Source organism: Nasonia vitripennis, chromosome 2 (assembly GCF_009193385.2).
Source record: "Nasonia vitripennis strain AsymCx chromosome 2, Nvit_psr_1.1, whole genome shotgun sequence".
NCBI classification, from domain to species: Eukaryota; Metazoa; Arthropoda; class Insecta; order Hymenoptera; family Pteromalidae; genus Nasonia; species Nasonia vitripennis.
Genome location: NC_045758.1, coordinates 33,266,587 through 33,292,452, shown reverse-complemented (window position 1 = coordinate 33,292,452; position 25,866 = coordinate 33,266,587). Strand labels below are relative to the sequence as shown.

Genomic DNA, 25,866 nt, shown 5'->3' with positions numbered 1-25,866 from the left:
GACCCATTATACTAGTTAGCTCATAAACCTTTTACTAGCGAGTTTTATCAAGATATAGCAAAAAAGTACGCTTATTCATTTAAAAATAGTATATTCTCATTTTATTATTGTGTAACAGTTCCGTCGCATAAAAAAGTAAATACAATAAACGAATATAAGAAAAATACTGCAATTCTTTCACATTTTAGATATATAAAAATCTAGGTATTATCTATGAATTTGCTTCAATTCATGGAATGATAATATTTATATACAAAATTTCGAACGAGTATTTTACAATTTTACGGTTGAAAAGAAATTCATTAAATCTAATTGTTTATCACTTTTGAAATACCTTTGTTTCGCATTCGATCGGATGATTCATATTTCTTGGAAGAAAACGTTTGATATAAAAGTTCTTTTAAACTCGTGTTATTGACAACTTGAGCAGAAATTGGTAAAAACTAACCAACTTGTAATTACACCTTTTTATACGCCAAGAAAATGACGATACGAGTTCATTCCTTGGCCAAAAAACTCTCACCAGTGAATTCCGTTGCCACGTATCTTTTTCTGAATACCGTATCTTTCAGGAAAGCTCCGACTGCTGGATCGTCTATCATCTCTTGGATTATATTCCTGAATCCAAGCTGACTCGCCAATACGTATTTGCATTCGTTATCGTTGAGCCTGGCAACAAGTGTCTGCATGTTTTCCGTCATGGATTTGCTAACACTTTTCTCAAGTCTATACCTGCGGGCACAGTCTATCGCTACCGAAGCTGTCAGTCGCTTTGAAATCACAAAGTCCTTCAGGTACTTGGTTTCGCCGTTGAGCAAACAGTGAGTGTAAATGGCATTCGCCCAGTCGACGTGATGATCGTATGCACGTGCCAAGATCAGAGCCTGCGAAAAGTTCAAATGACGGCTTATAGCCTTATTTATCTCATCGCTGGTCAAGTTCAGGATACAAGGAAATTGCTGGTTTTGTCCAGCAGCACTTGACAGGGAAATTTGAAGAGCAACCAATTGAGCTTGATGCGAACAACGATTAGCCAAATTCAACTTGTTATCCTAGATAAAGAAAAATCATTTTCACTGTAGAAAAGTATGTCTTGATATAAGGTCAATAATGCTGTTCAGTCGATAATTACCTGAAGGAAATATTGAGTCGCGTGGGTGAAATTGGCAATCACCAATTGCAGTCTTTTCTCTGTTGGTTCATTTCTCGTAAACTTGATTTCTACTTGTGGATTATACAACGTCCGTCCGCACTCTTTCTTAGCTTCGTTGACTAGCTCATTTATGACTTGCTTTGCTTCGTTGTCCCACATGAGCGCTATTTCATAATAAAGACGGAAGTGCAATGCTACGATGTTGAACAAATCCTTATCTTCTGGGCAATTTCGTTTAAGAAAATCCAAAAGAGCCATTCTTAATCCAGGAACCTTGTTGAAAAATATATTTTCAGTTATTTACGGCGTGATGAAATAATAAAAAATGGTTTAGTTTCCTTTGCACACCTTATCCAATCCCCTGCCGAGTAAAAATTCAAACTGATCGTTTTCCTTGAGGATTTGAAAGATGTAGTTCATTTCTGTGAATCGACCGACTCCAGTAACCAAACGAACTAGCAAACTCCAGTGCTTCAAATTTTGGAGAGAATTTGCAAGTTGTTGACATTTTCTTAAAACCGAGGCAATGCCTTCCATATTGCACGAAGCTGTAAAGCAATCGTGAGAGCGAATCAAAAGTTCGACGATGATTTTTAATGTAACAACTGGAATAGAATATAAATTAATTTCTTTATAAAATAAAAAGAAGTATGTTTCGATGTTGATTATTAAAATTATTATTACGATTTCTTTTCTCCCCATAAGAATGGCCGAGTAATTTATGTGCCATATCAAGGAGTTTTAAACCAAGCAGAGACGAATCCTTGCAAAGATCTATCACAGATTGTAAATTCATATTGTAATTCCAGGCCGTTGTGGGCTCATTTAAATCATCTAAAAATAAAATATAATAAATTTAAAATAGCGAACGTACTCCTAAAATAAGCATCCAAGAAATTAAATCACCTTCAATCACTTGCGTAATGTGAGCTACGATCTCTTCAGCCAAAAAGTGAGCTATTGTTTGATTTTCTATCTGATAAGTAGTAATAATATCGCGAGCTATTTCAAGTTTTCTATCACATGGACTGCTCACGATTTCTTGCAACAATTGCATAGGTTTGCTCAATGTCAAAAGTACTTGATAGCTCTTTCCCAGTTGAACAGCCAGTTGATAACACTCAAGAATTCTCACTCCAATATCAACTCCGTGATTAAGAGTTTCTACCAAGTTCGTCAACAAAGACAAGCAATCTGATTGTTCTTGTTTCTCTACGATGAGTGTTGCATTCGTCGCTTCAGAAATATTACTCGGATTGGCACTCGTAGACGATAAATTTACTACAAGACACATAAGTCGAATTGTTCAATTGATAAATTATTATTTTCTTCACTTCAAAGGCATCAAGTTTTTTACTCACGCGAAGATGACGAAGGCAGTCGTTGGATTCCTCGACTTGATAATCTACTGCTTCTCTGTCTTGGTTTGTCTGCCTCGGAAAGTAACGCTCGTTGTTGCACGGTTAGTTGATAAGGCGAAATCTCACCCTCCGCTAGACTTGAGCACAACATCAGCACTTGCAAATCCTAAGACGTATTTTTTTCATGAAAAATTCATTCAATAATTATCTAGAATAGTATAGTAGAATAGTCATACGTACTCTATTTCTACAAGTAAAAATTGCACAAATTCTCAGCGCCGTTTCTAATCTACCGGCATCCAATAAACGGCCTATTAAAACTTGAACGGCACTCTTTTCTTCAGGCTCTCTGAGCGAACAAGATACTTGCAGCCCGCTTACGCTAGACAAAAGCTCAGTCTTTAATTTCTTGAAAACGCCATTTATAGTCCTTAATTCTATATTTTCAGGGCCAGCTAATATACAAGATTTCCACATGGCCATTTCTACGGTATCACAAATTTGTCGATCGCTGGAATTTTGTTCCAGTATTTCTAAAGCCAGCTTTAGAATTTCTGATCTATAAGATATGAATGCAATGTATATTTGAAAATTCAATTCCAAAGTAATGAATTTTTATTCCAAAGCTCAACATTTTATTACAATTACCTTTCTTTGTATGATTTTACTTTTTCTGCGTGCTCAACGAAAAATTCCGCAGCTTTTTCATAGCATACTTGATATTTCTTAAAATCGGAAGCGCAACGACTCCAAAAAGTTGAGTCCACTATCCCATCTTTGTCGTCGTTTTGTTTAAATTCGCTACGATACTAGAGATCATAATTAATAATTGGATCGCGTTATTCAGAATAAATATAGCATTAAATAAAAAACTCACTTGGGCAAGTATAATTTTTGAAGCTTTCAAGTTTGCAGCCTTCGATAAACGCAAAGCATTCGTATAATCTTCCAACTGCACTAATTCGTTAATGCATTTTTCGATTTCTGCCTCGGACTCGTGTATTTTTACGGTTGTATCAAAACAGTAAAAATTCAAAGTAACGCTGGTTTCGGAAAGTATTTTTGTATACTCGAGCAAAGATTCAAAGTTTGGAGCTTCTGTTGAACATAATATAAAAAGTGATATGCATACACATCGATAAGTTTTAACTTTAGTATTATTAAAAAAATAGCGCACCTATCAATTTTTTGTGAAATTGCGATTTTATCAATGCATCCAGTAATTCCATTTGCGCACGAGTGCTACTTAACGCACTTCCCAAAGTTATGATGATGCATTTTACAACAACCGTCTGAATCCAATAAGCATTATCCAAATAAGACGCATCACTGCATTCCCAATTTATCATTTTCTGAAATAGATTTATACAAAATTACTATCTTATACTTGATGTGCAATGTCTATAAAACTATAGTTTTTAATATTTTTACATTGCTTCTGTAATTTGAGCAATCTGTTATAAAATTATCCAAGTATTGCTCACAATCCTTAAAATTTCCATATTCTATGCAGTTCACGAGAAATTCAAAAAATGACTTTAAAGGATTTTCCTGCAAATTTGAAAAAGATTATAGTGCCGATATTTGATATAGTCATAAATCAACAATCAACAAACTCCATACAGGCAAAAATATTTGTAATCCTCGAAAAAGAGTGTTGACCAATCCATGTAAAACCATATTGTGGAATAAATTTAAAACGGTGCTTGCTGACCAAATTTGATTTTCTAAACACTCTCCGTAATCTTTGACAAAAGGAGCATTATCAGCTGATATAACAAGCCATGAATAGCAGTAAGATGACATTGAAGAAGGCTGAAACGTAAATAAAAGAACATACAATTAAACATTTTCAAGTTTATTAAGAATACTTAAAAAACTTGATTGGATTTACCTCATAGCAAGTGGCTAAAACAGTAAGAATCGGATATTTAAAAGTTCGAGAAGCGTTCAACAAAGTTCCGGGTGGATCTTGACTTTGGTGACACTTCAGAATGATCAGCCATAAATCATCTATAAATGCAGATGAGCTTATTATTGAACTCTGACTGGTTGAAATAGTGTTATGCTTTGTAGCCAAGCCAGTTTCATTACAATACAGCGGTGGACTTGACTGTGGGGAAGTCTGTAAATATGGAATTTCTCATTTTGTTACAACTGGCGCATATGTATAACTAACGGGTCTACTTTTTGTAGAATTTCATTAGATACTTACGCTATATTTGACGCCGATTTCATTGTACAACGTTTGACGGGAATCCCTTTCTCTGATTTTCTCATTTTTTAACTTATGATTCCCGTTTGATAAACTTTGTCTTAATAACTGAGGATTGTTTAAAGATAACAGCAAGTGTTCTTTCAAGCTAATACTATCAAAATTTTGCACACATTCTGTAATCTATTGAAAAAAAAAACAGTACATTTTTATAACTCATAATTCGTAATACCTATCATACTTACTTCAATTATTAATTTATAATACCTGATTTATCGGATATCCAAAAATGTGTCCAACTAAAATGAATTCAAACCAAGCATCATGAGATGCTAAAAACTTTAATAAAGATGTTGGTAAAGACGTATTATGCATTCTTGCAAATCTCACTATTACATCCCATGTACAAAGAGCTTGAATAAATTCTTCATTGTTATTGATCATTTGCATATCTAAACGAGAATGAAAACTCGTCTCTAAATAATTCAAAACTTGCTTTAAGTCTTGATGATTGTTGTAAATAACTGATTCTAGTAGGTTCTCTGAAAATGAAGCAAAATTTAGTATCGATAAGTATGATTCTAATATTATGAATGTTTAATTAAAATACCTACCAATAGAAATATTTAATTCTTTTCGGACAAGTTGGGCAACCGTAATGTGAAGTCTTAGATTTTCCGAATTAATTCCAAGAATTTCTAAGAACGAAATACAACCGCTGATAACTTCTAATTCTTTGGGATGCCTTAATGCAAAAACGTGTGCACAAAGTGAAGCTTGAGATTTCCTAAAGTGGAAAAACATTCGATATAATATTATTTATTTAAATCAGTCATATCTAGTTCTATTCTATCAAACTTACGCTTTTGCTGATATTTTACCACCTAATTGTTCTTGTTGAAGACGAAGAATATTTGCTGCCATGTGTGGCCTAGCTTCTTTTAAATAATTTATGTAAGTTAATTTCTCCTTATGTCCGAATTTGTTGACCAGATTTTCGTTTAAAAAGTCTGGCATAGTCCCATTCCTTAATCGCCATTTGAATAATTTAGTAGAGTTAAATTGTTTATATCCATCCAGAAGTTGATACATTGTGATATTACTTTTTGTCATTTTTGGATCTATCTCACTTTTTAGATACGGCAAATGAAATATCACAGAATCAAGAATATCTTTTGGTAATGTTAGCCTACTAGTTACTAATCCTGTGTCATTGCTAAACATTTCCTTCAAAGTGGTATCTTTAAAAATGGCCATGCACTCTGAATAGTGAAGAAAAATTAATGTAAATGAAAGAATTGGATTTTGCTTTAGAAATTGAACAAAATTATCAGAAAGATAGTTGACAGTTTCAATTATTCCAAGTTCTAAAAGCTGTTTATGGTTATTTGTTGTATTGCACATCTCTTTTAAACAGTCGTAGAGTTTTTTGTTCTTCAAATCAATATTCTGAATTTCATTATCTTTATAGTAATTTCTGGAGAGTCCAACAACATCTAGTCTTAAAAGGAAATTTTGTTTGTCAATATTGCACAATGGCTTGGCTAGGATTTTTTCAAAATCATTCAGAGAAATACATTCTCCAAAAAGTCTTGTCAAGATTAATTTCACGTCATTACGTTCTTTGGTTGTAAATATTCCATATCTGTTGAGAAAAGCAAACATTTTAGTATGTCATTTCAAGGTCTTCATAATAAAACATGACATTCACCTGCTTAAATAATTGAGGACCAAATTGCTTATAGGAGGCATTCCATTCGATGACTCTATGAATGCTATCATTTCGTTTGTAATTTTTAAATTTGTAAATAATAACTGAATATTACTTCTAAACTCTGCATTGTTGAGGGTCGAATTGTTTGCATCACCAAAATTGATATCGATCCAGAACTTGATCAATTCTAATTTATTATTAGTTAATAGGTAGTCCCAAACTACTTGACTCTTCAAATAAGCAACAATATTTGGTTCATAATAATTGAAATAGAGCTCTGTATACAGTGCATCTTTAATACTAGTTGGTAAATTTATTATCTCTTCAAGGCACTTGTGTGAGATCAAATCATTTTCGAGTCTGTAAAAATGATCCAATTTAGTAAAGAAATTATATAAAAAATTCATTGCCAGACTTACTGAAATGTCTCTTCATATTTGGCAATTAAATTGATCATATTCCAAGCTTCTCTTTCTTCAGCATTAAAAGAGGATTCTACATGTCTAGCTAAATAGTCTCTCAGCGCTGGTTCTTTGCATGTCAAACAGACTGTACGAATATAATCTATAGGTACTTTTCCCTGAAATTAAAGCAAGTCAATTAATTGAACATCGACAGTATAATTGTTACTGTCAGTTCAGTAACTTGGTGTTTACTTACCACATTGTTCAGAATGTGCGATGCTCTGTGAACTTGTTTCTTCTTCAGCAGACTGGTTACCCAGATTTCAACTTCACTTGAGAAATAATCTTTAGCCTCCTGCAGAGAGCAGTGCCTCCGAGTCTCGAGAAACTTGTAAGCCAAGTTTATGTGGGTTCCTTTGGCGGAAGCCTCCCTGACAATCTCTCTGTCCCCAAGTCCCTTCCATCCTGACCAAATGGCAGGCTGCTCTTTGGTCAGTTCAACGGGGACTCCGTCCACAGTTACAATGTGTGCCATGCTCGTGGACTATCATCGGCCTCTCCAGTAGCATCGACTCGTATGACTTTGTGTGTTGTTGCTTCCGAGACACTGCTGCGACTCACAATAAAAGTATCTCTGATAAGTGCTGCAGAGAGCAGGGTGATGAGTCAATGTATTCATCGGTACATGACTACTGCTGAATGCTGACCCAGTTATAGTACAAGTCGAGCGAAAGAGGGAGAAACAATCGGAGAACGATACGCGATGTATATGTACACAGTGCTGGCGAAAAAAAGAGAAGGCACAAAAAAAAACAGCAGACCAGCCAAGATTACGGCCAATTAGCGCAGAATCGCAACGAAACCGTGAATGTTCCCAAGTTCCGGATAAGATAAACGCCGTGTCTGCAGGTTTGTGTTTATGATTGACGAATGTTTACATGGTTTCACTCTAGACTGTACATACGTTCATCTCACGCTACTGCACCCTGCAGCACACTATTGTTCTTCTTTACGTTCACTTTCGGGAGTAAGTACATTGCGACGAACTCTCGCTTACGCTGGGAAAAAACGTCACTGACACTCGATCTTTGTGTGCGGCGTCCAATCAGCTGATTCAGGCTCTATACTCTCGCTGTGTTGTTATATTACGATTATGACGCAGGACGCAGCAAAAAATGAATAAGCGCGAGTTTACATCAGTTGTATATTTTGCAAGCCAAGTGTGTAGCAGAATTATTATATTACGAACTGTGTTCTCGAATTATGGTAAAATTAGAGAATGAGAACGAATTCAAGTCGACCCGAGAGGAGAGATAATCGCGCGCGCATAGGCCTATACTAATATTGCTTTGGGGAGATAAGTATACTCAAGTGGGGAATGTACCGCGGATGAGTAATCGCGCAGGCCTATATACACCGATGCTGTGCGCTGTAATCTAAATACCGAGTGCAAACTTTCAAATGTACATACATACATAATTTTTAAAATATGCTACTCATAGAAAATCGGTCTTATATTGTATGCCTATAGAGAATCGACTCGCGCTAAAAAAAAAACAGCGCTGTGTGTATCAATTAACGGATTTTTCTTGCTGATTTCGCGTGCGTTCAGGTCGCGCGATCCGCATAATAGGTATAGCGAACGATGTTCCGCGCACCAGCTCGAATTCTAATGCAGGCATCAGTTAAAATAAGACCATACAGTGTTGCGCGGCGCAGGCGCGCACAGTGTACGCGGAGGCCTAGGTATACCGTTATAATTTTCGATAGTCGTCTCTCCTCCCCCGCGAAGGAGGCTCTCGCGCGCTCTCCCTCCCCTTCGGCCGAAAAACAATAATAACACCAGCCATCATCGAGCTGCTCACATATACATCAGGAGAGCTACGATCAACGCGCACACAACATGTAACTCTCTCCTTTTTCGCGCGAACAGCCACACCTGCGTCAACAAATGGAAATCAGCACTGCTCGCTCACGGCCTACATAGGATTAAAATCTGCGGATACTACCTAGTCTAATCGGTGAGGAGGAGAAGAAGAGCCTGTCAAATTCTCTCGAAGACGAACGAGTCTACAGCCATCGGCGTCATCGGGGGCCGAAGGAAACGTCAATACCAGTGCGGGCACGCGATGAGCTGCGATAACGAGCCTAACGCTGATCGTCGACGAGTTCCTGGCGTCGCTGATGGACGCGCGGACGCGGCACCCGATGGACTTATGCGGGAGCATCGCGATAAGCTCGACGCCAAGGGCCGCCTTGGTCGCCGCTGTTCCTGCAGCTGTTGAACCGCCCGCAAGCTCCGCGCGCTGCTAGCCCTAAAGGTTATACACTATAGGCTTGCTGTACTGTCACGATGACGGACCTTGTTATCATGGAGCGAGGCTCCGATGCCTATCTGGTTGGTATTATACGACTTGCAGTGTGCGATTTTTAATATTTTTTTTTTTTTAACCTTTTTAAATATTACCTTTTTGCGCACAGGGCTCGGAATGCAAGAATGACATTCCCGTTATGCCACAGCCGACGACGAGAGGCGGTCTAAGAGTTTACAAGATTGTTGTGCTTGGTGAAGGAGGTGTTGGAAAATCAGGTCAGGGCCTGAAATTTTTTTATTTTGATTTGAAACGCCGCGAGTTCATCTCTAATTGTCTCTTTTTTTTGCAGCTGTAACTTTGCAGTTTGTGAGTCATAGCTTTTTAAACGATCATGACCCTACTATAGGTAAATATTATCTCGGTTTATGTTTTCGTTTTTGCTGCACATGCACCTACTCTTTTTATCAACACGAATGATAATATGCCCGTGATCTTTCAGAGGATTCATATCAGCAACAAGCAGTCATTGATGGAGAAGCTGCTCTGCTTGACATTTTGGATACAGCTGGTCAGGTATGCGACATTTTTCGCGTTTCAATTGAATATGGTACGAAAATGCAGCAGCTGAGCATTTATTATTGCTCTATTTACAGGTAGAATTCACGGCGATGCGGGATCAGTACATGCGTTGCGGAGAAGGTTTCATGATTTGTTACTCCGTAACCGACAGGCACAGTTTTCAAGAAGTTCTCGAGTACAGAAAATTGATTTCTCGCGTCCGAGCCAACGAAGACATTCCTCTGGTACTGGTTGGAAACAAATTCGATCTGCAACATCAACGCCAAGTGAGTGCGATTCTCAAAAGCTGCGTTATTTATAATTTTTAAGCGGCGCGTACTTTTGTTGTGCTGCTGCAGGTATCGACGGACGAAGGGAAAGCTTTGGCGAATCAGTTGGGATGCCCATTCTACGAGACGTCCGCGGCCCTTCGCCAGTTCATCGACGATTCGTTTTATTCCCTGGTCAGGCAAATACGCATGAAAGAAAGATCTCGGTCTGCCCCGCGCAAGCACAGTCGGTGGTGGAGACTGCGTTCCATCTTGGCCTTCATATTTAGAAGAAAACCACGTCCAAATCCGCATTATTCCCCTTAGATGAGAAATTAGTATATTTAATACATCACACGAAACATATTATACCCGCGATGCGCAAACACAACCGAGTCTGTGAGTTGGGTATGAAATACACGAGTCTTCCCGCAACAGTAGATGAAAACTCGTACATATGTAATTTTCGTTTTCTGAGGTGCAGGCACCTCGCCTTTCTATATATTATATATTTAAAAAATTTGATGATTAACGACATGAGAAAATATATTTTTAGATTTTATAAGAAATGTATTAATTTACAGACTTGTCGTATTAATTATGTTTAATAATAATAGAATAATTAGAGAACCGACGGTTATCTACAACTAATTGGCACACGCGTTTGATTCGAAACGAGATCGCAAACTTGTGAAGCAAGAATTATTTTATTACAACGTTTACAAACAAAACAGAAACCAACAAGTATTTTTTGCTAAACGACAAGTTTCTCCACGTATTTACATTTGTATAGTATTTATAACCTTGTCCCAAGACAAAGAAACGGCCTTTATCATATAAGCTAAATTTTTAGAGATCCTTTATATTTTGTAGAATATCCGAATGACTATATAGGTACGGCAATGGCATATAGTCCAAATCGTTTATCAAGCACAAGTAATAAATGTACCTAGTCGCTACTTGACGTCGTGCGCGCAAGTCCTAGTCAAGCGTTGCATTTTGTCAGACAAAAAAAAAATATAATTTTCGAATTTGCAAGTACATACCGCTTTTTATTGTAACATTTATAAACGTGTGCATAAATGTTATATTTTTAGAGAAATCATTAATTAAATTATCTCTAGTCAGTTTTGTACTTGTCAAGTTTATTTGTACGAATGTTAAAACATGAGTGACGCGATTATGAAAATATTTTATAAAATATTTTAATCTGAACGATCCATGAAAATATAACTATATGTATCATTATGGCATTGGGAGTATAGAAAACCAAGTTTGTGTTAACATGTGACAAGAGATTTTATTATGTATAAAAAGTTGACGAAAAAATGATTCGAGCGCAAGCTCTATAATTATATACTTAGGAGAAATTCAAGAATACAAAATATACATATGGATTCCAGTTCTAATGTTTCAAGTTAGTAAACGAATATTATACATTGACAATATGAAATCGCGCAATCTCACGCACTGGCAGCATCGAGATGATCAATAATAAATTAATATACAAAATTTTGCGTGTTTTTATTTAATTTACTTGACGCGAGAGGCCTCATGAAAACGTTTCAAGAAATTGAACTTGAAATCTAGATACACAAGTTTCCATGTTGAACATTTTAAACTACTATCTTTACAAGTGTTGATAGTAGTATAGATGGTAAAAAATGTTCATTCAATCCTAAATAGCAATTTAAATTGCCGATCTCTAGTTTAAAATTATGTCTAATATAGATGAAACATTTATTCAGTCATTCTGAAATGCACTTTGTGCGATGTAAATAATTGACGTAAACCGAAAAAAATAATTTTCTTACAATCGACTGCTGTATGCATTGTAAATGAGAATCTCCCTCCGGAATCACGAGATTCACTTCTTTATGGTTTCACGCGCTTTGGCATCAGACATTAACTGGAAATTCAATTCTGAATCTATTGCATTGATACCCGCGTCACCAACTTCTGCAGCATTGTCTTCTAAAAAAATTGAAACACCATAATAGATCAACAAATCATCATTATTTTTCAAAGTTCATTCATTCATAAATACTAATCAAGTAAGTACCCCTATTGCTATTATCCTTATCTTGAGCATCCTGTCCTTGAGTTTCTCCCATGTTTATTCGTGGATTTGGTGCAACATTGACTACTGTCTTATTGTCAGACTGTGGTTTTTCCAAAAAACGAGCTGAAAAAAAATTTCAATATAAGCATTACTTTCTGATTATTGAATATGGTAATAAAATAATTTTACTATCTAGAAAATCAAGTATAGTAGATCAACATTTATTATTCAAGTATTTTATAAAAAACATTTTACAAACTAAATTTTTGTATCTAATTATATTTTTATAGCAGTTGATTCTGTGGTCTTGAAATCACGCTGTTGGTATATTTTACACAAATGATAGTCAAGATCAAGATGTTTTCCTATCAATCAGAGAAAAACTAGATCTTTTTCAGTTTGGTAACAGAGAAACGAGGAGCAAGGCGCACTGCGCCAGGTGGATCCTGTGGTAACACTGGAATGCCATGAAACCGCAAACCTTCTTGACCTTTGGCAGAAATTTCAACTGCTGATCGCTCAACCGGACCCAATTGGGACTTGCTTATAACTGTGCTGCTTGCTAAATTAGTCCAAAAATGCTTCAAGATTCAGATTTTTATTGCTACAATATTTGAAATAGAAACTTACCAATAGGAATAGAGGGTGACTGCTTTTGTGGCGGTGCATTCATTGTGAGCTTGAGCTTTTGCAATTCATCCTTGACCTAGAAAAAATTAAAATTATCAAAATTTAAATCATATTGTAGAATAAAACTAACCCAAATAATAACCAACTTGTTTCAATTCATCGTCAAGCTTCTTGTTTTCTTCCTGCTTAACATCTAATTTTTTCTTAATGGTTTCTTTATCTACTCTTAATGCTTCCAATGTGCTACTTTTAGTAATATCAATTGTTTTGTAAGATTTGACTTCTTCATTGCAAGTTGACAGCATATCCTCAACTTGTGAAAGTTTTACGTGTGTTGTTCTTGCGTCATCTGTGCAACTCTGCAGTTGTTTCTCTACACTGCCACTGTGCGTTACACATTGATCTCTTTCTTCCACACTAAAATATAAAACAACTTGATAAACAATCATATAATTTTGATCCAGTCGGATTCTATTTATCAAATATACCTTATCTTGATTTGTTCATTTAATTCATCGATTTGTCTGAGAAGCTCTAAGTTTGTTGACGACAAGGTCCACCAGTTACATACCATCATTATACAGGCAATGAGAAGTCCTCCAACAAGGAGGGGAGGACAGCGTCCTCCTCCAACTCTCATACTGTCTATACTCATTCCTTCGCAAGATTAAAAAATGTTCTACAAATACTTGTTATTATTGTTGGTTTATCAGATACCTATTGGTATAACAAAAACAATCATTACTAGCAAGAACTAGATTTGTATTTATTTCTTGTACAACTAGAAACTTACTGTATTTATTCTAAACTAGAAGGTTAAACATTCATGGCTAACTAATAATCTATGTGATGATTAAATTTGGACATAATAAAATTATAAAAAATTGTCATTTTAACCTTTTCATTAATGTCTGAAGCATTTTGTTTTTTTCTATTACTTTTTAAGTGATTTCACTTGTAAATTAATTTTCAGGAATGTTTAATCGAATATAAAACAGCTGATTGGTGACCGTTTTAATAGTTGACGCGGCACTTCACAGCACGGATTTTGGCTCTCTCGATTTTCGATTAGAAGGGGGCCGCATCGCATCGCCCACAAAAAACAATCCGCAGCAAGTTGCCTCTACTCAGTCGGTAAATCATAGGCAGAGGAAGACCTACCCTACCCCAGCCTACGAATTTGGAATATCGGTATTAAAAAAAATATAGAGGCACGTATTTTTAATAGCACCTTCCAAAAATAACAATTATTTTAACTGCACCCCCGTAATTAACGAGTAAAAAATAGGTCAAGATCGCGCAACTTATAAGGTTAAACTCAGATTATATACTTGGAAATTTGCATTTTTTAAAACATAAATAAACTGCACCTTACTCAAATCTAATTGCACCATCGTTAAAAATTGATAAAATGCGATAGATATTGTAAAAAACCAATAAAATGCAATTTATCTATTGTCGAGCGCACGTGGCGCGTGAGCGCATGCGCGGCGTATGTGTTTGGGAAATTTCTATTTGGCATATTGTATCTTCTGTAATCTAGGATCTTGATTGCTTTAGAAAGGTACTTATAAAAGAAAAGAACAGTCTTAAATACATGACTAAAGCAATCATCTTCTTATACCTACATCTAATAGTGTCAAATACAAATCAGAATCTCCATATCATATACCCGCGCCGCGCATGCGCTCACGCGCCACGTGCGCTCGACAACGGAAGAATTGCATTTTATTGGTTTTTTACAATATCTATCGCATTTTATCAATTTTTAACGATGGTGCAATTAGATTCGAGTAGCGTGCAGTTTATTTATGTTTAAAAAAATGCGAATTTCCAAGTATATAATCTGAGTTTAACCTTATAAGTTGCGCGATCTTGACCTATTTTTTATTCGTTAATTACGGGGGTGCAATTAAAATAATTGTTATTTTTGGAAGGTGCTATTAAAAATACGTGCCTCTATATTTTTTTTTATACCGATATTCCAAATTCGTAGGCTGGGGTAGGGTAGGTCAGAGGAATCAGGAATCTTTATTTATTTATTTTTTACCGCGCGTCCGCGCCAGTGTTGCAAAAGTTCATGGAAACGCCTTGCAGGATTTTTGAATATTAATTCACAAATATCAGACTTAAATAAAGGGCGCTGATTTTATTTTAATTATTGTTGTATAACAGAAAGTTTGGCAAAAATATGTGCGATAAAAATGTAAAAATTGTAATATACTATGCGCAATTTTGTGTAATATATTACAGAAATAATAAAAATATTTAGGTATGGGTGTGTAAATGTGTACAACATTCATGCAAAAATTGGATACAGATGCAATACATTTTTTTTCTACTTTTTTTTAACTAAAACTATAACGGATTTTTAGGTAAGTATTATATATACAGGTATAGTAGAACGTCCGACTTGAAATCCGCTAGGGGAGCTGCCCTCGCTTTATAACGCGATGATCATCGCGGAAGCGAGTCGCGACTCGCGAGAAGGCAAACCGCAAAAGCCGCGGCCGCCGTTTTGCAAAACACATGTAGTCGAAATTATGGCGGGATCGCGAAAGTTATTGAAAATACTTTGTACTACGGCATTATGTGTGATACTTTTTGCACTACCCTCTGCGGAGGCTAATCGGCTCAATGTGCCCCGAGTCCTGTTGCCCGTCTTCAATGATTTTCCAATCAATTTCACCCTCGCCGTTACCGAGGGTGGTTGCTATCAATGGTGAGATTTTCTCCAGATTACTGAAATAAATTTATCTGTATTTCCATCACAATATACGTTCTATGAACTCTGATATTGAGCGTTGATTTCGTATTATTTTATTTTCGCATCGCGTATTAAAAAATCTATATCATAACCGACATAACCTAACTTTTTATTTATCGTGCGATTTTTAATTATTTCTGAAAAAGTACAGTAGCGGTAAGGACAAACTTGTTAACAAGTGCTTTGTTTTATTTTCTACATTAAAATAGGTCCACTTCAAGACCCGACATCGTCCGTTTGATACCAATAAACGAAGATTACGATCGCTCTTGTTCCATAGAAGTCATAGTTCAGACGGTCACTAGAGACCCTACCAGAAAAACTGCTATCATTCTCGCAGAAGATGTAAGCACTGGACACTTTTTAAGATGCGACGTTATAGTGGATGCGATATTTTCTTTGAACATGGTTACTACTACAAGAGAGTTATTCATCGAAGAAGCTCCAGAAGCTTTTGAAGTGCGTGCCTATGATGAGCAGGGAAATGAATTTACGACTCTTGCTGGAATTGAATTTAATTGGGAGATTGGAAATATTGACAAGAAAGGCTTGCAAACCAGCAACTTGCCTAACAATGTGATGAGGTTCATGACTTTCCAAGAATCTCCATACGAAACACCACATTCTGTAGAGATGCTTGATGCTGTTGGAAAAACTGGAAATATTGTTCTGTTGGAAGGAGTAAAAACTGGAACTGCAAAAGTATCGGTGAAAATCATGTATCCTGAATACAGACATGTTCCTCCTGTTGAAGTAGAACTCATTGTTGTTGCAAATCTTATCATTATACCATCGGATGTTACAATAATGCCATTTGATAGTTTTACTTACAGCATAGTACAGGTAACACAAACATTCCAATTTGTCCAAGTTTTTGCAAAATTACAGTATTCACATTTAAAATCTGTTTATAACTATCTAGGTTCATCAAGGGCGTCTTGAAGAAATACACATACCATCAAGTCAATATTATTTGGAAGCTGAAAATACTCAAATTTTGGAAATTAATAATGCTAGAGCAAGTGCTTATGCCTTGAAGATTGGTAAAACTAAAGTTCTTTTGTACGATAAAAATGTCCACGAAGAGTATGGTGTTATATTGCCTACTGCAACTGTAAATGTGAATGATGTTGCATATATAACAATTGCTGCCTTGCCACATCGATCAAAGTCCCTCATTTTAGGCTTTACTCATGAAATTATTGTTGAAATGTTTGACAGGTAATTTATCCATATATTAATCGCAATACATGATTTAAATTAAAAATAATTGCCACAGTAAATTCATAAATATATATCACTCAATTACAGCAAAGATCACAAATTTTACATTGGTGAAGGTGTTGAGGTCACTATGAAAATAAGTGATAAATATTTTGATAAAAAAGCAACTACACAGAATGGAACTCACGTTGTAGCTATTCCAACCACAACAGGCACAACTATTGTAGAAGCTACACTACATGGAGTTATAAATAAAAAGGGTAAAAAAATTCCTATTGTCCCAGAATTAACAGCCAGTGTAGAATTCACAATTCACACCGCCGTTACAATTTCTCCACGAATCTTGGCTCTACCGTGGGATCCTACTGTAAAAACAAGGTAAACTCGATTGCTCTTTATTTGAAATTAAACACGTAATGTACCTGTAGTATAAATAAGTATGTAACTTTCAGATACGAGGTAGCCCTCAAAGCAAGCGGTGGCGACGGTTCCTACAATTGGAATAGCCGACAACCTGCGATTGTCACCGTTTCCCAAAGTGGCGCATTGAAAATTTTACAAAAAGGAACAGCTGATGTTACCGTGTCGCTAGTTCGAAACGTACACAATCGAGACACTGCAAAAGTTCATGTTCTGGTACCTACTAAATTGGAAATCGTACAATATCATATGGAAGCAGCAGTAGGTCAAGTCATTCACTTGCACATCGCTTTGTACGGAGATTTATACGATGGGTCAGAAATTCGGCAGATTCCGTTTAATGATTGTCAAGATTTATCCTTTGAAGTTGACATTCCAGATGGAAACTTTGTTGAGACTGATGTGAAGAATGTCAAGCCAATTGGCATTGCGTGCGCGACAGTTGCAGTCGTAAGTCAAACGGTCGGCGTATCTAAAGTCTCGGTAACTTATGGAAGAAATCTAACGGATAACGTTACTGTCTCAGCTTATGAACCACTCGTTGTCATTCATCCAGCAAAAGCAGAAACGGTCCTAGCCGTTGGTTCTTCACGGAATATTATTTTCAAGGGAGGACCACAAGCTTGGTCCGGAGTTCATCAAGGTTACCAGAGAGAGGCTATTGTAAGCGACAATAATATTCTTGACGTCGTGGAACAAGAGTCTACTTACGACTATGAGGTTTCCGTATTTAGAGTTTTGTGTAAGGCATTAGGAGAAGGATATTTGACTTTTAGCGTTTACAATATGCCAATGCTGCCCTCTTGCAAAGGAGGCGACGCGATCGCAAAAGTCAAAGTAATCTGTGCCAAACCTCATTATATTTATTTACGACCAGAATTTCGAGACAGTAAAAATTGTCCATCAAGTCAAGATACTGAACGAATCGTCGCGCACAGTGAAGAGTCCTTGCGATTACTTGTAAATGTGATGGATGAGACCGACCGCCGTTTCGATAATATCACAAGTTTAAATATTGATTGGAATGTAAAACCGCCTGCAAGTGCATCCATAGAGATTCCAGTTGGCAGCTTGGAAGAGACTTTCCTAGATTATCAAGTTGTATTACCTAAAAATCATTACCAACAAATTATTCCTAAAAAATACACGGATTCGCTTACTTTGAAAGCTAAAGTAATCGGTTATCAAAAGAGCATTTTGTCACGGTAATTACAGCTTATTTAAAGTCAATTATTTTGTCAAAATAATTTTTAAAATACATTTTATTTTCAGGTTTAGAATTATTCCAGAGTACCCTCCATTCCCGGTCGAAAACGAAAGAGGAGCTCTTGCAACTCCAACTATCGAAGCAAGTGTCAACATTTTTCTAGTCAATGACACCGTGATCACACCGGATAGACTCAAGATTCTCAACGATCCTAATATCAAGTCGTATCTCCAAGTCAGCCAGGGATCTGGTTATTACAATCTTCATTTGAGTAACGAAGAAGTAGCCGATGTGCGTTACGTCGAACAAACCCGGACCATCACTGTTATACCAAGAAAGTCTGGAACTCTGAAGGTCGGCCTTGTTGATCTCTGTTTACCTTCGAAACCGGCCGAGGTGGAGATCGAGGTACAGCAATTGGCAAGTTTAGAAATTGAAAGCGTTAACAAGGTTGAGAAAGGAAAGTACATAATAGCGAAACTTAAGATGTATGATACGAACGGATTCCCGATGATGCTACCAGCGCTCGATGCACTCGATATTCGTGTAGAGACTGAAAATGGATACATAGACATAAAACGCGTACCTGCAAAAGAACAAGGAAATGCACCTTTCGATCAGATCTTGTATATAATACATGGTTTAGAAGAAGGAGAGGCCCAAGTGGTATTCAGTAGTGGACAAGGTGCTAATGAAGTCCGCAGCGAAACTGTGATCATTCAAGTCTTTCCACCTCTTCAGGTTCTACCAAAAAATCTTACTACTCTTGTTGGTACCATCTATCAGATTTCAACGATTGGCGGACCTAAAAATGCCGAAATAGAATTTTATACGAAAGATGAAGAAGTTTTGGAAATCGATTCTACAGGAGTCATTGAAGGAAAAACGACTGGTGAAACGACGATTTTTGCTAAGGCTGTAGGCGAAGACTCGAAAGGAAAGAGAGTAGTGTTTTCGCAAGATCATGCACAAGTCAGAGTCATTCTTCTCGAGGGAGTCAAAATCGTAGTTCCCACGTTAAGAATCAAAGTCGGAGCTGTAATTCCCGTGTGGGCCTTCGGAATTCCCGATCACTTGACGCCTTTGATAATTGGTTCAATGAAGTCTCCTCTCGTATTTACTTGGTCGACAAGCGATTCTAATTTAATGACTTTGCACAACATGTATGAAGGAACTGGAATAAATGTTAGGTAAGCTAGCAAAGTATTCATATAGTTTAATCATAAAAATGCATCGGTCGTAAATATTTAATTTTTTTTCTTCTCTCAACAGATACCAGAATGAGGTAACGCTGAGAGCTAAAGCAAATAAGCCTGGAATAGCTACCATTATTTTAACCGCTACCACGCCTTGCAATGTTCTTGGTGGTTGCCGAGTTCAACCGAGTTTTAGCTCTACTGTGAAAATAGAAATTTTCGAAGAACTGAAATTAATAAATGAAGATACGGCCTCCGAATCTCTAGTTTTACTAATGGCACCAAATTCGCAGATAAAACTCCAAACTAATCGCGACAAATATGGGTCGAGCTCGTACAAAGTGTTGGCCAGCAGTCAGTCTGGTGCAGAATCGGATGATCCACATGCTTTGACATCTGTATCCAATAATCTTAGCGTGGATAAAAACGGCGTTTTGAAAGCTGGCGAGCACTATGGAAGTGGAATCGTAACGATAACAAACATTGAAGCTTATAGTTCCAAACAAACGCTGACAATCGCCGTTTACGTAAGTTACTTTAGATATTTTTTTTCAATTTATTCTATTAAAACTGTAAACTAAATTAATTTAATCTTTTTGCATTCTCATTCATAGATTAAGCCTGTGCATTACGTCATGCTATCCTTAAAGTCTGATATTCGTATTCGGAATGGAGAAGAATTAACAATGTTACCAAAAGGAATGGATTTGAACTACGCGCTTGAATGCTATGACAGCGTCGGATCCAAATTTCACGCTGCTGAAGTAGATTTCAAAACGTTGTCAAGTCGTACTGATTTAGTAATATTCACTCCGAATGACAAAAACACTGTAAACGCTAAGTTCCTTGAAAACGGAGAACTCATTGTTAAAGTTTACAATGAAAAATATCCCAATGGAATGTTTGACTTTGTGCACATGGCTATTGGAGATGTTCTTTTCCCTACAAAGGTATGCGTACATTTTGAAGTCTACCATAAATGAGCCTTATAAAATAATTTCAAATATTTATTTTCATAGACTGTTTTGACTGTTGGTGACGTGGTCTGTTTCTCCATGCCACTCCTATCGTCTGATGGAGATCTGGGCTACTGGCAGTCATCGGCCCCGGAAATCCTACACGTTGATCCGATCACTGGAATCGGCAGGGCTCGAAGTCCTGGAAGTGCCAAGATCAAACATAGCATTGCAACGCATCTCCGCGATGAAGTAGAAGTCATTGTAAACCCTATATCTAAAGTCACGCTGGTCCCGTTAAAGGGTAAAAATGTTACTGGTACAGAGGTATTCAGCGTACCTCTAATCCTCAAAGGCAAGCACGAAACTGTCAAAGAAAATAATATTCTGTCAAGAGGATTTGGGGGCTGTCGTACACTCTCATCTTTCTCATTGAGTCACTATCCTTTCATCTGCACTGTTCAATTTTCTCCGCTTCACTCTACCATCGGGATAAAGGACGTTTTCTACGCTAAACCACGTTTTGATATTACGACTGGTAAGTCCAATGATTAATCTCTCATCACGATCGGTAATTTTTTTTAAACTAAAATGCTTTCCATCAATGCTAGGTTTCTACTATTGTGATATTGTTCCAATGGGATTGCCATCTGTACTGTCAAGTACTTTAGAAACTAGAATACGCATCAACGCTCTTAGTCGAGATCTTGAGGGAACGCCAATTGAAATACCTTATCTTCCACCCATGTATATTCCTACAAGGGAAATAGTATTTTTGAGTTCATTAGGCCAAGAAGTGCCCACGGCAATGCTTGACATCTATGGTCTTCCTCATGTTTTAGAGCACATTATTGTAAGTTACTAAAAATTTTTAAGTATTCAGTTTTTCAAGGATATCGGTATCAAACAATTTTCGTAAATGCTATTAACGACAATGCCTTTAGATTGAAACTCCCGAGGAAGTTAGCGTTGGTGCTCGCCAATTTCTTTCGAAAAACGTTGCGCAATACAAGTTGAGTTTGACGCAGAATCAAGACGAGGTTCAAGGACGCAAAATTATCATCACAAACGAGCTTACGAAGCAAAATGTTTCGGTAGGAATACCAACGTTTAATGTCAACTGCTTGTTCCGTTTACTCGAGTTTTAATTAAACTTTTTATTTTAGCTTTTGATTCGACTGCCTAAGTATGACCAGTTTCCTCGAATTTCGGGAATCCATTGGGTCGACTACATGTACTTCCACCGCTATACTTTAGGAACTCTTGTCATACTCACCATTTCATTCTTCCACTGTAAGATGCTGCATACACTTTGGAATTCTCTTAATATAATTTGCTTTACTTAAACAAGAACTTTACTTTTTTTACAGATTGGAAAAATAAAATAGCAAATGTAGATGTATCGGTTAAAAACAAAAACGTTTTCGGTAAGTAATAATCTAAAATATTGTCTATACAAAGCATTATTTGATATGCTAATTTAAAAATATTTCTAAAGCTGAGAAGTGTTCACCTCCATTGAAAAAGTCACCGCCCGGTTCAGCGTCCATGAACGCGACGGGCTCATCTAGTCCAGGAAGTCCGGGTTCACCCTACAAACCGTTCTCAGCTTTTGAACCTGTATACGGAGATCCTCGAGGTTTCTTCACACCAAATGCGCGAAGAAATCGAAGCGCCTTGTAGATCGTCTACCCATGTATATATGATATACTCTTTTCGTGACCCACAAACGATTTACCATTATTCTAGGTCTTTCAATAATTTTTGTAAGTCTCGAGTTTTTTCATAACGCTTCATATGTTACGGGTAGTGCTCCGATAATCGATAAAAAGCCAAGACTTACCGTTATACTGTGACGTATCATATTTGTTAAGGAGTGTCGAATGTGTATAAAGTGTAATTATACTAGGACATTAAGATTGTATTAGGATGCAAAGACGAAAAATTATAGCTTATGTACGAACTATTGAGAGTTAAAACTCTAATATTAACTTATATTTCAAACGCCAATGACAACAACATACTTGCGTGTGACTTGAAAACTTGGCTTTAATTGCATCTGTTTTACTAGACCAGTTTTTGTAACGTTTACATATGTAGCTTTTATATTGTTTTTCTTTATTATATTTGCGTTTCTCTACTGTATTTTTTAAAATGCGTTCATCAAACTTGTGATTCTTTTCAATAGTCGACTAAGTGCTTATATTTCACAACGATGCCGTGTGTGATCAAACTTGTGGTATAATTATTTTTTTATTATGAAAATCATTGGATAAAATATTAATTTTAGTTTTGTACTGTAAAACATAGGCACAGTTTAATCAATGTGGCAGATATAAAAATATATGAAACTGGTTAATGAAAGTGGATGAAATTTGTATGAACAATAAATTGTTCGAATTTATACTTATATATCTGTAAATATGCTTTCTTCGATACAAAAATGTCCGAATAATCGGTGAAAAGGGTTTCTTGTTTTTTTTTTTTTTCAATAAAGTGTTTTTCAATTAAATATTTATAAATAATGTTTATTACAAAATTCGAAGTACACAACAAAACAGTCGCACCTCTCTCAATCACGCAAAAAATATGTTCTTTATATTAATGTTCTAATTAAGAGTATGAGTCTTGAAAACATTCAGTGTCTCTTTGTGCTCTTTGATAACTTTTCATATTTACGTTTGCTGGAGAACCAAAGAGCGAATGGAATGGCTAAGGATGGCAGTGTCATGACAGCGAATGCAGCCCAATCAATCTAAAATTGAATTTTATTTATGAAAAACTATTGCATCAGTATTTTTCTTACACAGATTCTCGTTTTTTAATAGATTTATAGTATGAAAGACTTACCACATGGGAAGAAAATTTCTTGTCATACTCCTTGTAAGAGGTGAAGAATGCCAGACCAGGTTCACTGCTGGCAGCAACCTGTAGCCTCGGGGCATCATCTTTCCTTCTGTACAGAACTTCAGCAGAAGTAAAGTTGAAGTATCCAGGTTTCCTTGGTCTCACAACAACAGTGTGTGTGACATTGGTGTTTGGAGGTACTCTGTCAATCCTGGCACTCAGTTCACCACTGACATGGGCAAAGTTATCGGGGTCAAAGGAGTTGTCAGTGATTTCAACTTCCAAGGCAGCTGCGCTACCAGTGTTGTACACAGTATACTGAAAAAATATGAGATTGTGTTATAGGTGCAGTTCATTATCAAGTTTTATTAGCAGAAAAAAAAACAATCCGTTTCAGATAAGATGATTGCGCCAGATTTAATCTCTGAGCAAGACATTTTAGAACAGAGAGGTTCCAATATGTATTAGGCTGATTTATAGGACGTTTGTAATACACACCTTAACAATAACATCCATGTTCTCAACAAGGTACTTATTGTGAACATGTTTGGCCACTAGCAATCGTGCTCCCTCGTTCTCCTCCTCCTCTCCGCAGGCTGCCATCAGCACGGCAGCTGCTACACAAAGTATGAATTGGAGCTTCATTCTGAAATAAAAAGGCAAAGCAGATTGTCAATAATAAATTAAAATAAAACAGATTTAACGAAAAATATGGTGCGCTAAATAAGGCTCTGCTCCGAAAGCGTCTGCTTGGTATTCATTTTGTCTTTATTATGCAAGTTGTAAGCGTCGCGCTTCAATGAAAAACTGTCAGAAACGTTGAATAACGCTCGCGAGAACTTATTATACGCTCCAAATATTCGAAATTCATTCAAAATATGCGTTCAATTGTATGCGTATGTTTCGAACACTCGAAGCGTCGGTCGCAGGTTGTTCCACCTTGCACATATTCTAACAAGTGCCTCGATTCTCAATAAAACAATCGTTATTTTTCAAAAGTTTTTGGAAATACAGAATCTCACGTATTCGAGAATTGGAAAAATGATGAATTTTTCTTAAATACAGCCAAACTAACGGGGGAAAAAGGCTTTATCCTTACCTGCCGATGGGTACTGGCTAACCTGTGAATAAACACGGGACAAATGGCCGGGTTGCCTGACTTCTCAGATACGGTACATGTGGCGCATCGTTCGTACAAAGCTGAAGCAAGCGCCGCTTGTTCATTGCCACGTACTCCGATTATTGTGGATTCGAGTAACGTGTCATCGTCATCGTTCGATACTGGAGAAATCTAACGCAACTTCCGGTGACAGGATCGACAACCTTTCGGATCTGAAAGTTTTTTTCTGCTATCTGATCAGCTGATTTTGACAATCCTGTTTTAACACAGAACTCGCAGTTCGCGATTGTTTGTCGTTTATTTCAAGTTAAATGAAAAGGACAGATTGGAACTGCGAGTATTATCGCGTACCTGTTAGGGAAAAGTGATAATGGAGCTGCTTTGTTGTCTGTACTTATTGTCGCTAAATAAAAGACGCATATAGCAAGATAATGGAGCACGTAAAAATGGAGCAAGATTCTTGTTGATTCTTTGTTCACAAACAAAACAACTAAGTATTTCGATAATGGCAGCTAAAGTATATCAACCCGATCAGGAGTTGGAGACGAGGGTGAAGAAAGGTATACGTTTTTGAATAGAATAAAATATCAAATAATAACTCTTTTGAAGAGCTCGAGGAGGTTAGAATCACTGTTGGTAATCAATCTCTGAAAATGATGATCTTTTTTTTCAGCAACGGAGAGGATCTCTGAGAATATGCACATCGTCGCCAATGAACCATCCTTGGCATTTTACAGATTACAAGAGCATGTTAGGAAAGCTTTGCCCCCAATGGTTGAAAAGAGGGTAGAAGTACTAGCGCTGAGGCAGCAGCTTCAGGGTCATTGTTACGACGTTGAGTATGCGGTCAGTGCAATAAAGAGTATGGATGGAGCCACAAAGAGCTTCAACAATACCTTGGAATTATTGAAAAATGCCATTTTCTACAAGCAACAAATCAAGTACGAGGAGCAGCGCAGGAAAAAGACAGAAGGGAATAAAGAATCCATGTACAAGAGGCTTTCCGCTCATATTCCTACTCTTCCAGACGATCTTTCTGATGTTGTCCGAGAGACAGCTAATCGTGTTGAATCAATGATGAATCACGCGAGACATTCCAGCACAGAAGGACAGCGAACTAATTAGTTTGAGATTAAGTGTTGCAATTTGTCCATTTCTGAACAATCGTCGATTTTCTTGTATAATTATGATTTATGATAAAAATGCGCATACGTTGTTTGTGTAAATAATCTCTTTACGCTCATCAGCTTCATTTCATAATTTTATAATTCTCCGCATGAAGATTGTTTTTACGTAACATTAATCCTTGAATCATTGTAAATATTTTATAACGAGTTAAAGCTATGCTGCAAACGTATATGTCTATTAAATGCGTTGAATAAAAAGGAGAAAAATTATTTATTGTATATACAGATAGTGTTTCGAAAGAGTTTTTTGCCGACTGCGCG

General features: G+C 36.7%; 6 protein-coding genes across 11 annotated transcripts; 3 read left to right on the top strand and 3 right to left on the bottom strand.

The window, feature by feature from the left end:
• Positions 1 to 78: 78 nt before the first annotated feature.
• LOC100116872 (spatacsin) lies at positions 79 to 8,464 on the bottom strand. The gene is made up of 21 exons (XM_001601208.6): positions 7,812 to 8,464; positions 7,104 to 7,457; positions 6,863 to 7,023; positions 6,441 to 6,803; positions 5,592 to 6,374; positions 5,344 to 5,516; positions 4,997 to 5,271; positions 4,730 to 4,912; positions 4,409 to 4,639; positions 4,138 to 4,329; positions 3,946 to 4,065; positions 3,692 to 3,866; positions 3,392 to 3,612; positions 3,163 to 3,323; positions 2,755 to 3,073; positions 2,515 to 2,680; positions 2,060 to 2,434; positions 1,838 to 1,987; positions 1,502 to 1,758; positions 1,133 to 1,426; positions 79 to 1,052 (listed from the first exon to the last, which is right to left on the bottom strand). The coding sequence occupies exons 2-21, from the start codon at positions 7,380 to 7,382 to the stop codon at positions 498 to 500; spliced, it is 5,433 nt and encodes a 1,810-aa protein (XP_001601258.1). The 5' UTR covers positions 7,383 to 7,457; positions 7,812 to 8,464; the 3' UTR covers positions 79 to 497.
• On the top strand, positions 7,457 to 11,501 carry LOC100116909 (GTP-binding protein Rit1). 2 transcript variants are annotated; one of them, XM_032597501.1, is made up of 7 exons: positions 7,457 to 7,756; positions 8,781 to 9,245; positions 9,329 to 9,437; positions 9,512 to 9,568; positions 9,662 to 9,735; positions 9,816 to 10,007; positions 10,080 to 11,501. In XM_032597501.1, the coding sequence occupies exons 2-7, from the start codon at positions 9,201 to 9,203 to the stop codon at positions 10,314 to 10,316; spliced, it is 714 nt and encodes a 237-aa protein (XP_032453392.1). In that variant the 5' UTR covers positions 7,457 to 7,756; positions 8,781 to 9,200; the 3' UTR covers positions 10,317 to 11,501. The 2 variants fall into 2 exon arrangements, with proteins under 2 accessions (XP_032453392.1, XP_001601283.1); XM_001601233.6 differs by lacking the exon at positions 7,457 to 7,756 and having other exon boundaries at positions 8,574 to 9,245.
• LOC100116951 lies at positions 11,270 to 13,817 on the bottom strand. Of its 4 annotated transcripts, none has more exons than XM_031924387.2 (6): positions 13,579 to 13,814; positions 13,170 to 13,398; positions 12,828 to 13,098; positions 12,682 to 12,757; positions 12,052 to 12,174; positions 11,270 to 11,963 (listed from the first exon to the last, which is right to left on the bottom strand). In XM_031924387.2, exons 2-6 carry the CDS (start codon positions 13,334 to 13,336, stop codon positions 11,857 to 11,859), a joined length of 744 nt encoding a protein of 247 aa, XP_031780247.1. In that variant the 5' UTR covers positions 13,337 to 13,398; positions 13,579 to 13,814; the 3' UTR covers positions 11,270 to 11,856. The 4 variants fall into 4 exon arrangements, 2 of the variants coding, with proteins under 2 accessions (XP_031780247.1, XP_001601314.2); XM_001601264.5 differs by having other exon boundaries at positions 13,475 to 13,812; XR_004344664.1 differs by having other exon boundaries at positions 11,825 to 11,963; positions 12,052 to 12,613; positions 13,475 to 13,817.
• Positions 13,818 to 15,144: 1,327 nt separating this feature from the next.
• LOC100116987 (nuclear pore membrane glycoprotein 210) lies at positions 15,145 to 22,963 on the top strand. The gene is made up of 14 exons (XM_001601296.6): positions 15,145 to 15,403; positions 15,658 to 16,291; positions 16,371 to 16,669; positions 16,760 to 17,050; positions 17,125 to 18,297; positions 18,365 to 19,489; positions 19,572 to 20,022; positions 20,110 to 20,445; positions 20,515 to 20,989; positions 21,063 to 21,304; positions 21,396 to 21,545; positions 21,618 to 21,744; positions 21,822 to 21,878; positions 21,950 to 22,963. The coding sequence occupies exons 1-14, from the start codon at positions 15,225 to 15,227 to the stop codon at positions 22,132 to 22,134; spliced, it is 5,724 nt and encodes a 1,907-aa protein (XP_001601346.4). The 5' UTR covers positions 15,145 to 15,224; the 3' UTR covers positions 22,135 to 22,963.
• Positions 22,959 to 24,587, bottom strand: LOC100117024 (translocon-associated protein subunit beta). Of its 2 annotated transcripts, none has more exons than XM_031924388.1 (4): positions 24,420 to 24,587; positions 23,797 to 23,944; positions 23,302 to 23,616; positions 22,959 to 23,206 (listed from the first exon to the last, which is right to left on the bottom strand). In XM_031924388.1, the coding sequence occupies exons 2-4, from the start codon at positions 23,941 to 23,943 to the stop codon at positions 23,090 to 23,092; spliced, it is 579 nt and encodes a 192-aa protein (XP_031780248.1). In that variant the 5' UTR covers position 23,944; positions 24,420 to 24,587; the 3' UTR covers positions 22,959 to 23,089. The 2 variants fall into 2 exon arrangements, with proteins under 2 accessions (XP_031780248.1, XP_001602398.1); XM_001602348.6 differs by having other exon boundaries at positions 24,398 to 24,549.
• Positions 24,588 to 24,605: 18 nt separating this feature from the next.
• LOC100113590 (BLOC-1-related complex subunit 8 homolog) lies at positions 24,606 to 25,828 on the top strand. Its single transcript, XM_001602211.5, has 2 exons — positions 24,606 to 24,978; positions 25,092 to 25,828. Exons 1-2 carry the CDS (start codon positions 24,924 to 24,926, stop codon positions 25,541 to 25,543), a joined length of 507 nt encoding a protein of 168 aa, XP_001602261.1. The 5' UTR covers positions 24,606 to 24,923; the 3' UTR covers positions 25,544 to 25,828.
• Positions 25,829 to 25,866: the final 38 nt, after the last annotated feature.

Excerpts from the sequence above, each read along its gene's own strand:
- LOC100116909 (XM_032597501.1), top strand. The coding sequence starts at position 9,201 with ATGACGGACCTTGTTATCATGGAGCGAGGCTCCGATGCCTATCTG. Across the intron at positions 9,569-9,661 it reads CGATCATGACCCTACTATAG|AGGATTCATATCAGCAACAA; the intron begins GTAAATATTATC and ends GTGATCTTTCAG. Across the intron at positions 10,008-10,079 it reads ATCTGCAACATCAACGCCAA|GTATCGACGGACGAAGGGAA; the intron begins GTGAGTGCGATT and ends GTGCTGCTGCAG.
- LOC100116987 (XM_001601296.6), top strand. The coding sequence starts at position 15,225 with ATGGCGGGATCGCGAAAGTTATTGAAAATACTTTGTACTACGGCATTA. Across the intron at positions 21,745-21,821 it reads CACCATTTCATTCTTCCACT|ATTGGAAAAATAAAATAGCA; the intron begins GTAAGATGCTGC and ends CTTTTTTTACAG. Across the intron at positions 21,879-21,949 it reads TAAAAACAAAAACGTTTTCG|CTGAGAAGTGTTCACCTCCA; the intron begins GTAAGTAATAAT and ends ATATTTCTAAAG.
- LOC100113590 (XM_001602211.5), top strand. The coding sequence starts at position 24,924 with ATGGCAGCTAAAGTATATCAACCCGATCAGGAGTTGGAGACGAGGGTG. Across the intron at positions 24,979-25,091 it reads GGAGACGAGGGTGAAGAAAG|CAACGGAGAGGATCTCTGAG; the intron begins GTATACGTTTTT and ends CTTTTTTTTCAG.
- LOC100116951 (XM_031924387.2), bottom strand. The coding sequence starts at position 13,336 with ATGAGTATAGACAGTATGAGAGTTGGAGGAGGACGCTGTCCTCCCCTC. Across the intron at positions 12,758-12,827 it reads TTGACGATGAATTGAAACAA|GTCAAGGATGAATTGCAAAA; the intron begins GTTGGTTATTAT and ends AATTTTTTCTAG. Across the intron at positions 12,175-12,681 it reads GTCACCCTCTATTCCTATTG|CTCGTTTTTTGGAAAAACCA; the intron begins GTAAGTTTCTAT and ends ATTTTTTTTCAG.
- LOC100116872 (XM_001601208.6), bottom strand. The coding sequence starts at position 7,382 with ATGGCACACATTGTAACTGTGGACGGAGTCCCCGTTGAACTGACCAAA. Across the intron at positions 4,640-4,729 it reads AAATCGGCGTCAAATATAGC|ACTTCCCCACAGTCAAGTCC; the intron begins GTAAGTATCTAA and ends CCATATTTACAG. Across the intron at positions 2,435-2,514 it reads ACTGCCTTCGTCATCTTCGC|TAAATTTATCGTCTACGAGT; the intron begins GTGAGTAAAAAA and ends TGTGTCTTGTAG.
- LOC100117024 (XM_031924388.1), bottom strand. The coding sequence starts at position 23,943 with ATGAAGCTCCAATTCATACTTTGTGTAGCAGCTGCCGTGCTGATGGCA. Across the intron at positions 23,617-23,796 it reads ACATGGATGTTATTGTTAAG|TATACTGTGTACAACACTGG; the intron begins GTGTGTATTACA and ends ATATTTTTTCAG. Across the intron at positions 23,207-23,301 it reads AGAAATTTTCTTCCCATGTG|ATTGATTGGGCTGCATTCGC; the intron begins GTAAGTCTTTCA and ends ATTCAATTTTAG.